At 46.9% G+C, this 13,712-nt stretch overlaps 6 protein-coding genes across 6 annotated transcripts; 2 read left to right on the plus strand and 4 right to left on the minus strand.

The window, feature by feature from the left end:
- Nucleotides 1-532: 532 nt before the first annotated feature.
- Nucleotides 533-829, minus strand: N7489_007900 (uncharacterized protein; the record flags this gene model as incomplete). The annotated part of the gene is made up of 2 exons (XM_056713650.1): nucleotides 533-636; nucleotides 700-829. The coding sequence occupies 2 exons, from the start codon at nucleotides 827-829 to the stop codon at nucleotides 533-535; spliced, it is 234 nt and encodes a 77-aa protein (XP_056567365.1).
- A 79-nt stretch (nucleotides 830-908) lies between these two features.
- Nucleotides 909-1,286, minus strand: N7489_007901 (uncharacterized protein; the record flags this gene model as incomplete). Its single annotated transcript, XM_056713651.1, has 1 exon — nucleotides 909-1,286. The coding sequence occupies one exon, from the start codon at nucleotides 1,284-1,286 to the stop codon at nucleotides 909-911; it is 378 nt and encodes a 125-aa protein (XP_056567366.1).
- Nucleotides 1,287-5,711: 4,425 nt separating this feature from the next.
- hem13 (coproporphyrinogen oxidase) lies at nucleotides 5,712-7,082 on the minus strand (the record flags this gene model as incomplete). The annotated part of the gene is made up of 2 exons (XM_056713652.1): nucleotides 5,712-6,818; nucleotides 6,873-7,082. The coding sequence occupies 2 exons, from the start codon at nucleotides 7,080-7,082 to the stop codon at nucleotides 5,712-5,714; spliced, it is 1,317 nt and encodes a 438-aa protein (XP_056567367.1).
- A 699-nt stretch (nucleotides 7,083-7,781) lies between these two features.
- Nucleotides 7,782-8,299, plus strand: N7489_007903 (autophagy-related protein 8; the record flags this gene model as incomplete). Its single annotated transcript, XM_056713653.1, has 3 exons — nucleotides 7,782-7,871; nucleotides 7,981-8,213; nucleotides 8,266-8,299. The coding sequence occupies 3 exons, from the start codon at nucleotides 7,782-7,784 to the stop codon at nucleotides 8,297-8,299; spliced, it is 357 nt and encodes a 118-aa protein (XP_056567368.1).
- A 955-nt stretch (nucleotides 8,300-9,254) lies between these two features.
- Nucleotides 9,255-10,539, plus strand: N7489_007904 (putative mitochondrial GTP/GDP transporter Ggc1; the record flags this gene model as incomplete). The annotated part of the gene is made up of 7 exons (XM_056713654.1): nucleotides 9,255-9,351; nucleotides 9,407-9,444; nucleotides 9,499-9,540; nucleotides 9,600-9,713; nucleotides 9,784-9,917; nucleotides 9,974-10,151; nucleotides 10,204-10,539. 7 exons carry the CDS (start codon nucleotides 9,255-9,257, stop codon nucleotides 10,537-10,539), a joined length of 939 nt encoding a protein of 312 aa, XP_056567369.1.
- Nucleotides 10,540-10,912: 373 nt separating this feature from the next.
- Nucleotides 10,913-13,557, minus strand: N7489_007905 (putative microtubule binding protein HOOK3; the record flags this gene model as incomplete). The annotated part of the gene is made up of 7 exons (XM_056713655.1): nucleotides 10,913-11,095; nucleotides 11,160-11,255; nucleotides 11,325-11,707; nucleotides 11,775-11,887; nucleotides 11,943-12,022; nucleotides 12,073-12,130; nucleotides 12,182-13,557. 7 exons carry the CDS (start codon nucleotides 13,555-13,557, stop codon nucleotides 10,913-10,915), a joined length of 2,289 nt encoding a protein of 762 aa, XP_056567370.1.
- Nucleotides 13,558-13,712: the final 155 nt, after the last annotated feature.

A 13,712-nucleotide genomic window follows, 5' to 3' on the forward strand; every position in this document is an offset into this window, starting at 1 on the left:
GCTCGTCTGTCCAAAAAGCCCCTAATAAACTTATACACACTAGTTGTCCTACCAACCACATGTCTACGATAACTACCCCTACACATGTAAGGCTGTTCATGCACTGGGGCTAGAAGATACATACGGATAGCCACACGTGCATTGATGTCACACCCTCGTGATGGCAGCAATGCTAAAGCAAACGTAGCATGCAGCTGCCAGGGGTCGGACGTCTGACTTTCCAGGCCCGATAATCTGCCAATTTACGTTCCACATACCTGCTTAATATTTTAGTCAAAGGGAACTCCGGAAGGAAAGCCACAGGAGTCAATACTTACTTAGCATATAACTTTGTTGGGAGCACGCAAATGATGTTTCCTCCACCGGCATCTAGCGCTTCTATATGTAGCCAGCCTTTTTCGTAGCATATCTTCACGCCGTCGTCGTCTAGGTCCCGAGGGACGCTCCCCTCTGGCAGCACTTTTCGCAGGATTCGTGCCACAGGTTGGGATATCCTTTTCGCTAACAAACGAGCGCCACATTGTTGTCCGTTTCAAGGGGGAAAAAGGTCGAACGCCTTCTCATTCTGGTGCAGAGTTCTCCGGATGTCGACATCTTCGATCTTAAGCTTGTTGTATTTCAGACCAGAGTAGTACCCTGTATAAGATTGGATTTGTCATATACTATGCTGGTAGAGCGGGGAAACATACCTCCTCTAACATCCTCGGAACTCAGTCAACAGCCCCTGGGTGTCCATCGGTAAGCTCAAATATATTGTAGCGTGCTGCACTGTCGACATTGTCCAACTTGATAAGAAAGCGGTCATCGCGACAGTAGCGAGAGACGACATCATCAAATTTCTCATGATTGTAAAAAAGCGCTATCCATGGAGTGTATTGAACAATGGATGGCTTAACAGACACGCGTTACTAGAGGGACGGGGGTAGGGAAGTGTCCTTCCTACGGCTGCAAAGGGCCTCCAGTAGGGCTACCATAAGAAGAGGAATGGCAATCCGTGGACCCGAATAGAAACCGGTTTGATCCTTGATAAGTCCATACCAGAGGTCATCGTCCGTATGAGACATTTGTGCTTCAAGAATAATGACCATCCCAGCATTTTCGAGCGTGCGAGAATTGATGGAATCATAGCCTTCGGCTCGCCTTGCGGACAAAGCCATTAGTGTGATCTTCGGTTTGGTCTCGATGCCAGGTTCTGAACAATATGACAGGGGCGTCTTTGCTATGGCAATGATCACGCAAAAGTTGAGCCAGTACCGATTTTCCTGGTGCTGGTGTCCCTCTGACATTCACAACAACGTTCTCGTCAAGAATCCTCGCCAACTCTTGAACAGTCCCGTCGCGTGGACACGTGAGAGGGTCCTTTAGATGCCGTTGGTTAATTCAAGATGTGGATAGCGATAAAAAAAGAAGAAAACGAGAAAACGAGAAAGCATATCCAACATCCAGTCAGTTTCTTATTTTGGCTGTTGAAATATACATCACAGAAAGTTCATGGTGAAGAGTATTTTGCAAAGAGACGCTTATCTTTTCATAGAGAGAAGGAAGCGAGTGAAGAGAAGGAGGAAGTCTAAAAGTATGCTGCTGATCGTGGCGTCATATGGTTAATATCTGTCTCCAACGTGAATTGGCTTAGCTTCTTACCAAAAAGACAGTTGGAATACTTCACTCCAGTTAGATCAGATGAGGAATATCCTCCCTAGCCTAGGTCGAAGACCTTCGTAATGCTCGCAACGGTTTGAGCTAGATTCCGAGAGATGACTTCTTCAACATCAGGGATATGCTCCCCGAATAGGATCTGTTAAAAAATTGCTCTAGTGTCTGTCGATTCTATCATCGGCGTCTCTGGTGTCGGAAGGCGACATGGAGTGTGAACCTGTCACTCGGATTCACTACCCATGTTCGTATCGCTTTGTGGTCCATGGCGCCCTGAACTTAGTAAAGAAAATATGTACCGGTAAACTCGTTTTTAACTAAACTACCGTAGGTCACCTTGGAGATAGAGTAGTAAGAAGCCCTTGCGGAGGGTGCGGTGGGAGATTCATAGTGAAAACCAACAAGCCCTTTACAAAATGGTACTCATGCAGGAATCCATGACAGTGGATTAGGGTCCAAGGAGAATACGATGTTGTGATGGTTCGTAGCGTATCTACGCGGTATTGCGGTGAAATGCGGATCATGCCATATGTAGTAGCCAAGGCAGCATACCTAGTATGTACAAGCTGCGGGGGTCCACGGCCACTTCTTCGTTGACAACCGGTTGGGACTATCTTTATATACTCGACACAGGTACAAATGGCGTGACATTAATGTCATTCGAGGATTGGAGTTTGTTAAGATCTGAATCTTTTCTAGCTACATTATCAATGATCCATTCCCTCCGCAGTTCCAGGCGAAGCACTTAATGCAGAATCAATACTTCATAATCGAATCAACAGCTCGTGGACCAAGTCTCTAGATCACCCATAATCTACCTAGGTATCCAAGATCCCCCAATGGGGCGACATAATTTGCTCAAAGTAAAACATTAATCCATAAGATAATGGACCAATTTCTAGTTGTAGACTGTTCTATCAAGGATTCAATTAACAGGTATTGAAAACTATTACGAATTATCCTAGCCTTTACCACAACCATTTAAACCTGGAGGGCCCTAGAATAGGATACTTTACTATAAGTTCTTAGTGCCTTCATCCATCTTATAGATCTATTAAACCTGAGCCTCTCTTCTTGTCTTTTTTATATGTTCATAATCTGACCTGTCTTCCATCCCAGTTGGTAAGATGGCCGAGTTGGTCCAAGGCGCCAGGTTAAGGTATACCTTAACTCCACAACTAGCAATAGTTTCCTGGTCTCGAAAGGGGCGTGGGTTCGAATCCCACTCTTATCATCTTCTTTTTGCAATTTTTGCCCCTTCCGCCTCAAAACGAGGCCTTTTCTTTCTTTTAGCTCAATTGTGTGATTTTTTTTTTGGCGGGTGGTTGGTTGAAAATTTTAGGGTTGTGGTATATCAAAATTTCGTTCTGTTCAGGAAGTTGACAATGGGGGAATTTATTCGGACGCTATATCGTTCGAGACTAAACGCCCTATCAGACTATTAGCTAGGCTATTTCTCCTAGTGGATGGCCTAGGTCCCACTGGGGAGCTAGATACTATCAGACAAACGAATCGACTTTTCTTGGTCGTCGATACTCTGCCATGGTGCCAATGAGAAGGTATCAATCACACACGGCAATGATCAGATCTGAAAGCCGATCTGAATGAGAACAGCCATAAAAAAAGAAATACAGGTGTGTTGCCACGTGGGAATACCTTTCTATTTTAGGTAGCCTGTACGATACTTCCAATAAGCAAATGTGAAGTATATAAAGCTCCTGCTTAGATGTCCGGGACCCTCTCCTTTTCCATCTGGCTCTCCGTTTCCATAACCAGGTAGTTCAATGATAAAACCATAGAAGGTCCTTTCGTTAATGCTGTGCTATTATGCTGATGGATCCTCACACTCTTCGTCGGTTATCCCCAAACCTCAAAGGTAAAGGTTATCAATAAATCAATCTTTGTATTCGGTGACAATAGCCATACATCTTATGTATTCTTCTATTATTACGCCTTGGCATGGTCAGTAGGTTATGTTTTAAGAAAGCGGTTTGTTTGTTAACAATTATACTAGTAGCAGTCAATATAGTCAGGTTTAGTAGGCTATTAACACATCCACCACTCACCACAAAGCCACAGAGAATCATGGCACATGCCACAGATGAGCATTTATTACAGTTCTAATATGTTTTACAATAATATAATATGTATCCCCGGGGCCTTTGAGCAAAAATATAAAGCATTTCGCTAAAAAGACGTTCAAAGGAGAACATCCTCTAGACGTCTTGCCCTAACAGCCACTAGTGTATAAGATAGATTTTTATTAACCCCCTTCGTATATGAAGCTCTAACTGCATGCTCTCTGCTGGCATTTGTTCCTCCTTCTTTCCTTGTACTAGGCCATGTATCACTCTGACACTTGCTAGGGTTCATAAAACATACTGGGACTTTGGAGTTCTCATATTTGAGATGGTGCCTCTTCATGGGTGGCTTGATATACTGTCCCAATTTAAATAGGGGGTTCTTGTTGTATCTATACTACCCAGTTATAAGATTATAGGTTAAGGTGAAGCACTTGCCGGCGTATGTACTGAACGCACAAAAATGAAGAAATTTTCTTCTCGGGCCAACCCGCCACTCCATCCGTACACAATTCTCGACTACAAAACTCACCAGCTGCAAAAAGGAAGTAATATGAGCAAAAGCAAAAAGTTATTTGATAAGAGTGGGATTCGAACCCACGCCCCTTTCGAGACCAGGAAACTATTGCTAGTTGTGGAGTTAAGGTATACCTTAACCTGGCGCCTTGGACCAACTCGGCCATCTTACCAACTGGGATGGAAGGCAGACGAGAATGAAACATATAAAACAAGCCTAACCGGACCTGGTCTAGGGACCTATAAGATGGATGACGGCACTGAGGACGTTCTCTTTCTAGGCCGCTCCAGATTTAGACGATTGTGGCAAACGCTACCCGTGGATGATGATGCGCAGCGGTTTTCAATACCCATTGTATAATTATAAATTTGACAAAACAGTCTGTCACTGGAATTGTGCCACTAACTTATGGAATAATGTAATATTTAAAGCGTACCCTATTGGAGAATCCTGGATAGACAATGGGTGATTTATAAGACATCGGTCTTCAGGCCGATGTATCTGTCGAGCCTACCTAGGTAGTATGAAAATTTATGACCATGATTCCGGCGGGATCGTCAATATCTAGATACCACCAGCACACTGGTAATGCTATATTAGATAGGTGGCTCCATCTAACCACGTGGGATGTTGGCAATACTGACAAGGCTGAAGGTAAAACATAAAGTCAAGCTAGTATACCTTGGAAGTGAAGATTGGAAGGGATGTCAACTCCTTAGTATTATTTAATACTTGCAACAAATACGGCAGTGCTTAAAAGAGAGATAATATCAATCTATATCCGTGGGAGTACAGTGGGACCTCCGAAATACCGGGCTAAACCCTTGTGCCTAGATGTACCTTATATACCACCTGCCCATTATATCCTTTGGGATATACTGCTATAAGAATCAGTCGGCCGCCTATACGGCCGTGCTCTTCTTAGTGGTCTTCCCAGGTAGTCTCTTTCGGTAGTCTTTCCATATATATATTTTAGTGGTATTTTCTTTGGCAGCCTCCGGTACACTAACCTTAGTGCTAGATCACGTATCTGTACACTAACCTTCCAAGGTTGTTAGGACTGCTGGTTTTAAGCCTGACAGAACCGGCATGATTTAGCGGTGGATACAAATTGTCAGCAAAAGTTATGTGCAAGAGTAGCACGGGATATTCCGTGGGCGCCGAGGTGGCATCTTTATATCAGTTCTAGTCATATCTATAGACTTCAGGGCTAGACTGATTCAGTTCTTCGGGAGCGTAGAGTAGTTGAAAAACAGTCTCAAGTCGATCGAGAATAAAAATCCCTTCATCAGTCGTGGGGTTTGTCACTTTTTATTAGGACAGCCATAGAGATGACCGTAGAGATATGAGATATCCAGTCCGACAATTATTCACATATCTACAATGTTTGTTAGGTAGTATACATATATAAATCAAGAAAACACCATGACCCCTTATACTGAACATGGCACATGGACCAATCATGCCCACTGCCGGGGGTGGCGCAACACATCCATAATCTCCTTCTCGCTGGTCTTATCCTCTGTCAGGTCATCTTCATCGACAGGCATGTTCTCTGTTCTTGTGCCAGAGACAGGGTCCATGTAAGCCCAGCTAGCGGTACGTGGGAGACTCATCAGGATACTTTCAATGCGGGCATTGGGTGTGCGCAAGCCAAAGCTAGTTCCGCGATCATAGACAAGGTTGAACTCCACATAGCGGCCCCGGCGAAGCTGTTGCCACTCCTTTTGTTCCGGAGAGTACAGCATGTCTTTGCGTCGCTCAATGATGGGCACGTAGGAAGGAAGGAAAGACGCCAGACTATCGGAAACAAAGGAGAACAGTGTCTCCTGAGGGTTGGAGGAGGAGCCAGCGGAAGTTTGAAGGAAGCTGGCGTCGAGATCATCGAAGAAAATACCTCCCACGCCACGGCATTCGCCACGGTGGGGGATGTAGAAGTACTTGTCACACCAGGCCTTGAACTTGGGGTAGTATGTGGCATCGTGGCGATCGCATGTATCCTTAATGGTCTTGTGGAAGTGCTGAGCATCCTCCGGGAAGAGGTAGGTCGGGGTCAGATCTGTGCCACCTCCGAACCACCAGTTCTTGTCGCCGTTGATAGGATCCTTGGGATCCGATGTCTCGAAGTAGCGGTAGTTGAGATGCACCGTCGGAGCCATGGGATTGTGTGGGTGCAAGACCAGCGAGAGACCGGCGGCGAAGAAATCTAGCGAGTCTACATCTGAGCCAACAAAGGACTTGTGATCGGCACGCATCTTCTCAATGGCCGGCCGGGGCAGTTTGCCGTACACCACGGAGACGTTGACACCCGCCTTCTCGAAGACATTTCCGTCCTGTAGCACACATGAAACACCGCCGCCGCCATTGGGCCGTGACCAGGTATCAGTCTTAAATTGTTTCCCGTCGATTCTGCCTAGTTCCTCGATAATCTTCTGTTGGTGTTGTTTGATGAGCTTTTCCATCCGTAACCGCATCGGCGAGGACTCGCTGATTTTCGACGATTGCTTTAGGGCTTCATCCACTTCAACCATAGATGGAGCGTCGAGTTCCGTGACTTCTTCTGTCATCTGGAATAAAATAAGCAAATTGATTTCCTCACGTTTTGAAGTGCCGTGTCATACCATTGAGTATATAATCCCGCCGATGAAAGGCACACCAAAGGCGAGGCGCAAGTATGGCCTCCAGACAGTGAATGGCTTTGGTTCACGCGGAGTCTGTCCAGTGGAATATCCGCGGAACGAGGGTCCAGCGCGACGGCCGGCAATTCGAGTGTTTCTAGCAGACAACTGCCCCAGTGACCTCCGCAGAGGTGTGTATGATCGGGTCGCCATTCTGGACATAGGATTGGTTGCGCGAATGGCTGCCGGCGGAAAGTATCAAAGATTCAAAGGCCGAGACCGAGAAAACGACAATCCAGACCTTTACAAAGAATGATTTGAGGAAGAAGTTGAATTGAGTCAACAATTCAGCGAAATACCACGCAACCCCGGTCTCAAATCGTACGACTTGCTTAGAGCTGAGTTTGATCTGTTTGGCTGGATGAGATAAGCATGATAAGCGGCCGGGAACCTTGGAAGTTGCCCAAGTGAAATAGGCACCGAGTACATGTAATCCCCAGTATTGGTGAAAATGATTTCACTTAGACATCTAGATATCCAAGGCGTGTCTAGTATATTGGGTGGTATCTTAATCCACTGATATAGGTAAAAGTAATATGGATACATATGTATATCTTGCTATCCACGTGAGCAGAACCCTCGAGGCACCTGATTTCTGCCGCGTGACTATTGACTCACCGCCCATGGATCCCGTGATGGTATTACCGTAACGTCAGCGGGGGAATCGCCTTGTCATCCTCTATCACCCCTCTTCATCTCTCTCTTTCTATTTCCTCCAAGATACTTCCCATCTAGAGCTTCACATCAAGGAAGTCACTACTGCTACCAGTTTTGCATCAGAACTCCCTGGTGTTCTGATCTTACTTACTCTCCACCCGACCCGCTCTTACTTATCGACCCTTATCAGTCACGATGCGATCCAAGTTCAAGGACGAGCACCCCTTCGAGAAGCGAAAGGCTGAGGCCGAGCGCATCCGTCAGAAATATGCCGACAGGATTCCTGTGAGTATCTTTGATTCCGGGGGGTTCATCCTCGAAGGAGGTGGTTGCTGCAACCGAGTTCTTAGACCCTCACCGCTTGTTCGGTAGCTAACGGACTGGCAACCTACAGGTCATCTGCGAGAAGGTCGAGAAGTCCGATATCGCGACCATCGACAAGAAGAAGTACTTAGTGCCGGCCGACCTCACCGTGGGACAGTTTGTCTATGTGATCCGCAAGCGCATAAAGCTCTCCCCCGAGAAGGCTATCTTCATCTTCGTTGACGAGGTCCTACCGCCAACAGCTGCGCTCATGAGCAGCATCTACGAAGAACACAAGGACGAAGATGGCTTCTTGTACATCACGTACGTTTCTCCCTTTTCTTAATAAATGAAATCATACTGACATAAAGGTTAGATACTCGGGCGAGAACACCTTCGGTGACCTGTAGAGGTTGCTCAGTCTCTCTCTCATTTGCTTTGCTGTTTGGTCACTCTAACCTGCACGAGTGAGTCAATGAAGGATGAACGGGCAGGCGAGAAGGCTTCCGCACCCTTCGGATACTGGTTTTGGGTCACGGGCGTTTCATTCGGTGTTCTGCGCATTTCGTTTCTAGCTTTGCTTGGCAACTATGCTTTTTTAGCTGCAACTACAATCATTATGAGCTTTCTCTGGTTGTGGTAATATTCTGGGATCCTTTTGACAAATTTCTTTTTTCATGTGTTCCGTCGAGCAATGGAGCACCGACTTGGAAACAAACCACAGATCAGGCTAGATAAGGTGTTTACACTTAAGAGCAATATGATTTCTTTAGCCTTGATCTAAGTATAGGTACATACATAGCCGAGTTTGTAGAGAAGTACTTGGACTTGGATATCTCTACTGTACATAGTGTCTCGAGGGAAGTAGTTAATCCAACCATGGAATGTCCCCAAACGCTAACCCTAACTAGTTCCCCCAGATATTAGCGCGCTCCAGATGTTCGACATCGCTTATGCTACTACATATATATACATGCAGTATTTACTACAGTCAGCGTCATGTTGTCTCACATCCATTTTCAGTTTCAAACAGATTCCGACGTGGGTTTGATTCCACGTAGTTCCATAGTGGGGATTAATTAGCCCATTTACAGGGAAAATGAGTTGATACGAGGAGGATTATATTCTATAAATGAAGAGATTAGACTATTTACTTCTTGATACCTCTTCAATATCGTTCTAATACATACATCGACAACATAAGTATAGTATTTTCGCAACTCCTTGGCTCTCCGATGGCGGCCCCAAAACGGGACTAGTGCCAAATCCCGCCTCGATAAAATTTAACTCCGAGCACATGTTCCTGAATCCATCGGCGTTCTCATTCTCTTGCTCTTTTTTGGAATTTCTCTACAATTAGAAAAAATGTCTCCCACTATTGCTCCCACTATTGCCCCCGGTGCTGGCGCTGCCTCTAAGGATGTCAAGAAGGAGTCTGCCACTGCTCGTCTCCTTGGTTCCGGTAAGTCGTCAGATGTTCAAAACACCGACTCATTGCTGACCCGTGACTCTTCTAGGCTCTGCCGGTATTGCTGAGTTGATGATCTTCCACCCCGTACGATGTTCTCCCGATTCGAGACCCATTGCGACTAGAAACTGACCTCCATAGGTTGACACCACCGCCAAGCGATTGATGAGCAACCAGACCCGGGTGAGATTCGGATTATTTACAAACGAAGGTGTACCTATTGCTGACTGGGTCTTTGACAGATTTCCAGCGCTACCGCTTTCAAAGAAGTCGTCTTCAAGGAACACGCCAATGCCTCAATTGGTCGCAAGTTCACCTCATTGTTCCCCGGTCTGGGTTACGCTGCTGGTTACAAGGTTCGTGTGACTCGCACCGGCAACGAAAAAAGCGGGGGAACAACGAGCTCATATCATTTCAAATCTATAGGTCCTCCAGCGCATCTACAAGTACGGCGGTCAGCCTTTCGCCCGCGATTACCTCGCTCAGAACCACGGTGCGGACTTCGATAAGGCATTTGGCAAGGGTACCGGAAAGGCCATTATGCACGCCACTGCTGGAAGGTAAGAACAATTGGACAATTGGACCTAAGGATATATCTGACTGGGAACCTATTTAGTTTGATCGGCATTGGAGAGATCGTTCTGCTCCCTCTCGATGTTCTTAAGATCAAGCGCCAGACTAACCCCGAGGCCTTCCGTGGCCGTGGCCTGTTCAAGATTGTTGCCGATGAGGGCATGGGTCTTTACCGTGGTGCTGGCTGGACCGCCGCCCGTAACGCCCCTGGCTCCTTCGCTGTATGTTTCCCCCAGTCTGCTATCACTGAACCACCACTAACTTCTGTTACAGCTCTTCGGTGGATCTGCTTTCGCCAAGGAAAAGATTTACAAGCTGACCGACTATAACACTGCCTCCTGGGCCCAGAACTTCGTCGCTTCGGTCTGCGGTGCTAGTGCCTCCCTGGTCGTGTCCGCTCCCCTCGATGTCATCAAGACCCGTATCCAGAACCGCAACTTCGAGAACCCCGAGTCTGGCTTCAAGATTGTCTCCAAGATGCTCAAGAACGAGGGCCCTACCAGCTTCTTCAAGGGCCTGACCCCCAAGCTGCTGATGACAGGTCCCAAGCTGGTCTTCAGCTTCTGGCTGGCACAGACTTTGATTCCCGCTTTCGGTCAGGTTGTATAAAGACTTCTTATAATTGTTGCATTTCCCCTTTTATTATCTTTTCTCGGGCTAGGTGACTTGCCTAGACTTTGTATTTTTCATAGACATCTTTTATTTCTTGCGGGGATCTATTTAGGTAGCTTACATTTTCCGAATGCGACGAACTCACTCTACTTTCAACACGGATTCATGTGACGTTATCAAGACTCCGGGCTCTTTGAAGGACAAGTTCTATTTCGATGACATATATATTCTCTATTGTTATAGAAGTAATCACAAGAATAAGACGGGATGTATAGTGGGAATATCAACATCCAAACCAGTAGACAAAAAAGAAATAAAAAGCAGATGTAAAAGAAATAGACACAAACTCGATTCGTGAGGTAGCATTCTACTAACCAGTAACTGCGTTTCTTTGCTTTGCTAGCCAGCCCTTTGAATCTCCCGTGCTGGCTCCGTGTCGATACCGTGATACCGTCATATTGTTGTTCTGCCATCGGCTCTGAAGGTGATACCAAGCCGAGCCCACGAGGTTGAGTTCTCGAGCTTGGCTGTCGATAATGTTCTGAAGCTCAAGCTAAAAAAGTGTCATCAGCATACTGTTAAAGCTGGGACGAAGCATAAACAGCTTTTTGACTTACTTCTCGCTCTTTGGAAATTCCATCATCCAGGTTTTCTTCGTAGTTCTTCATACGCTCACGAAGTGATTTGACCAGCTCATTTTGTTGCTGGATGTACTATTGAACCAAGCTAGAATTAGCAAACGCGAACCGAATAAGATATAGGATCTTGTGTGGAAAACTGACCTCTGCACGCTGAGCAAGTCGTTCAACGTTCTTCTCCAGAACTCCTGCACACTGCTTCAAGAGCTCGAAGCTCGATTTCTGGGGCACTTCGCCGCCCTCATTATTATGGGTTTCGAACTCGCCTAGGAGCATTTGCATCTCTTTCATAACCTCCTGATCTTCGGAGCTGATCTCGCTTTGCTTGTTGTCGAGCATCTTGCGCAATTCCTCTCGTTCCGCACAGACTTCGCGCACCAGCGTCTGGCTGGCATCAACTTCAGCCTCCAGGTGATGGACGTTCTGTGTGAGACTCTCCCAATCATCCCGGACTTTTGTCAATTCAGCCGAGTTATGCGCTTCGAGTCCTTGGAGCATCTCAGCCTGTTCTGCATTGACAAGACGAACTTCAAGATTGTAAGTCACATGTATTTCTCAAGTTGTGGAGAACCAGAGCAAAAAAAGGACACTTACGTTCAGCTTGTGTATCAGACAGGTCCTTCTTGGCTGTTTCCAAGGTGTCTTGGACCTCTGCAATCTTCTTGAGAGCTCCGGTATAGTTCTCGTATAGTTTCCAATAGTCGTCACTGTGAGACATGTTAGATATTCTGTTCATTAAAACGAAATGCCGGGCAATCAAACCTTTGGGTGGAACCAGAGCGCGCCAGCTGCACGGATGCAGCAAAGTTCTCAGAGAAGCCTCCAGTATGGGAGGCTGGCTGCTGGTTGTTAATATCAGTATAAGATTGGAGAGAACAGATGGTACACATACAGCTGAAGGTGCTTTGACCGACTCCATTTCCCGTTTCAAGTCATCGTTCTCGGATTTACTGTCAATGGTTAGAATCCAACAAGACCGCGAAGGCAATATGTATACATACAGTTGAGACTCTTTGACACCGAGTGCCTCAAAGTCCTTGTGCAATGTCCCTTGCATCTTTGGCGTCTCTGAGCCAGGCGACGCGCTGCCCGGCAAGCCGTCCATTTCTCCGAGGCGTTCACGTAGTTCGCTGATCAAAGCATCGTCTCTATCGTGCTGCTCATTCGCACTTTCCAATCGCTCTGTGAGCGCATGGTTATTGAATTCAAGTTGCTTCTTCAAGTTCTGGATCTCATTGCATTCCTGCTCAACTTGTGGCAGAAGCTTGCGATACTCTTCCAGTTCCACATCGCGCTCCGCAGACCACCGCTGCTGCGAGTCTGACTCTTTCAGTTGTTGCTGAAGATCTTTGATTTGGTTCTTGAGGGTCTGGTTCTCTTTCTCAAAGTCTTGGCTGGCTTGCAGCTTTTGGCGGTATTTCTCGGCCGCATTTGCCTTGCGCGCGAGTTGATCTTTTTCGGTACGGAGCTCATCATAGTCATCCTGTAACTTCTGATAGCGCTGGTTCTTGACCCGCAACGACTCGACGGTCATGCGAAGACTGTCGATTTCGTCCTGGGCCGCGGTCAACTTGGCTTCTTGGGAGGCAATTAGATCGTCCTGTTGACGAGTCTTGCTCTCCAGTGCCTTTGCATTGTGACCGATATCACCCTTTCCAGATTTCAATGTAACCAGCCGGTCTTCGGTGGAGGCGAGACGGTTTTGCAGGGTGTCATTGTTCTCCTGGAGACGCGCCAGGCGATTGTGCAAGTCCTCCAATGCCTTTTCCAATTCCTTTTTCTCATGTGTTAGACGGTCGTTTTCCGCGAGCACCTTTCCGACGCGTTCCTCGAACTGTAATTCCAGGTCCACAGGGCGATCGTGCTTGGCCAGGTCTTCCCTGAGCTCGTCCGCAGCGTCCATGGGCTCGTATTGGCCATTGTGCGCCTCCTCAATAATATCCCTGAGCCCCTCTTGTGTCGAGGTGCTAAGTTCCTGAAGGGTTTGTACGTATGTTCCGGCGTTGGGGGAGCTGATGGCAGCGATTAGGAGAAGCTTCAGCAGCTTGTTCGTGTCCTTGGCAGAAGCTTTTTCGGCAATCGATTCGAGATCGGGCGATGGATCGAGACCGGAGGGTAGGATGTCATCGTTCTGGTGTCGAATGTAGTTGAGCAGTAGTTTGTGGATGTGCTTCAGGTTCTGCCACTTGGCCACCCAATGGTCGGAGGAGTTGCGCTCTGGGATTTCCTCAAGGAAATATTGAGGGTCAATATCCTGGAGAATCTCCCACAGAATAATTCCATCGGTCAATTCATCGGTGGCTCGGAGGGTTTTGCCTAAGGAGAAGCTGTTGATCCATTCTAACAGAACCTTGGTCACTGTGTGTTCCGACGCCATTTTGGTGACGCGTTTTAATCGAGTGTCAAAGAAGCCGGCAATTCCAGCAATTCCAGCATTTCCAAAGGGATCGCAAGCACAAGATGAGGGAGTTTCCAGATCCACGCGCCTTCGGGGCCACAAGGACGGGAGTCAACTAGCGGGTGGGGGAAAGG

Source organism: Penicillium chrysogenum, assembly GCF_028827035.1.
Source record: "Penicillium chrysogenum strain IBT 35668 chromosome Unknown utg000004l_segment0_segment0, whole genome shotgun sequence".
In the NCBI taxonomy this organism is placed as follows: Eukaryota; Fungi; Ascomycota; class Eurotiomycetes; order Eurotiales; family Aspergillaceae; genus Penicillium; species Penicillium chrysogenum.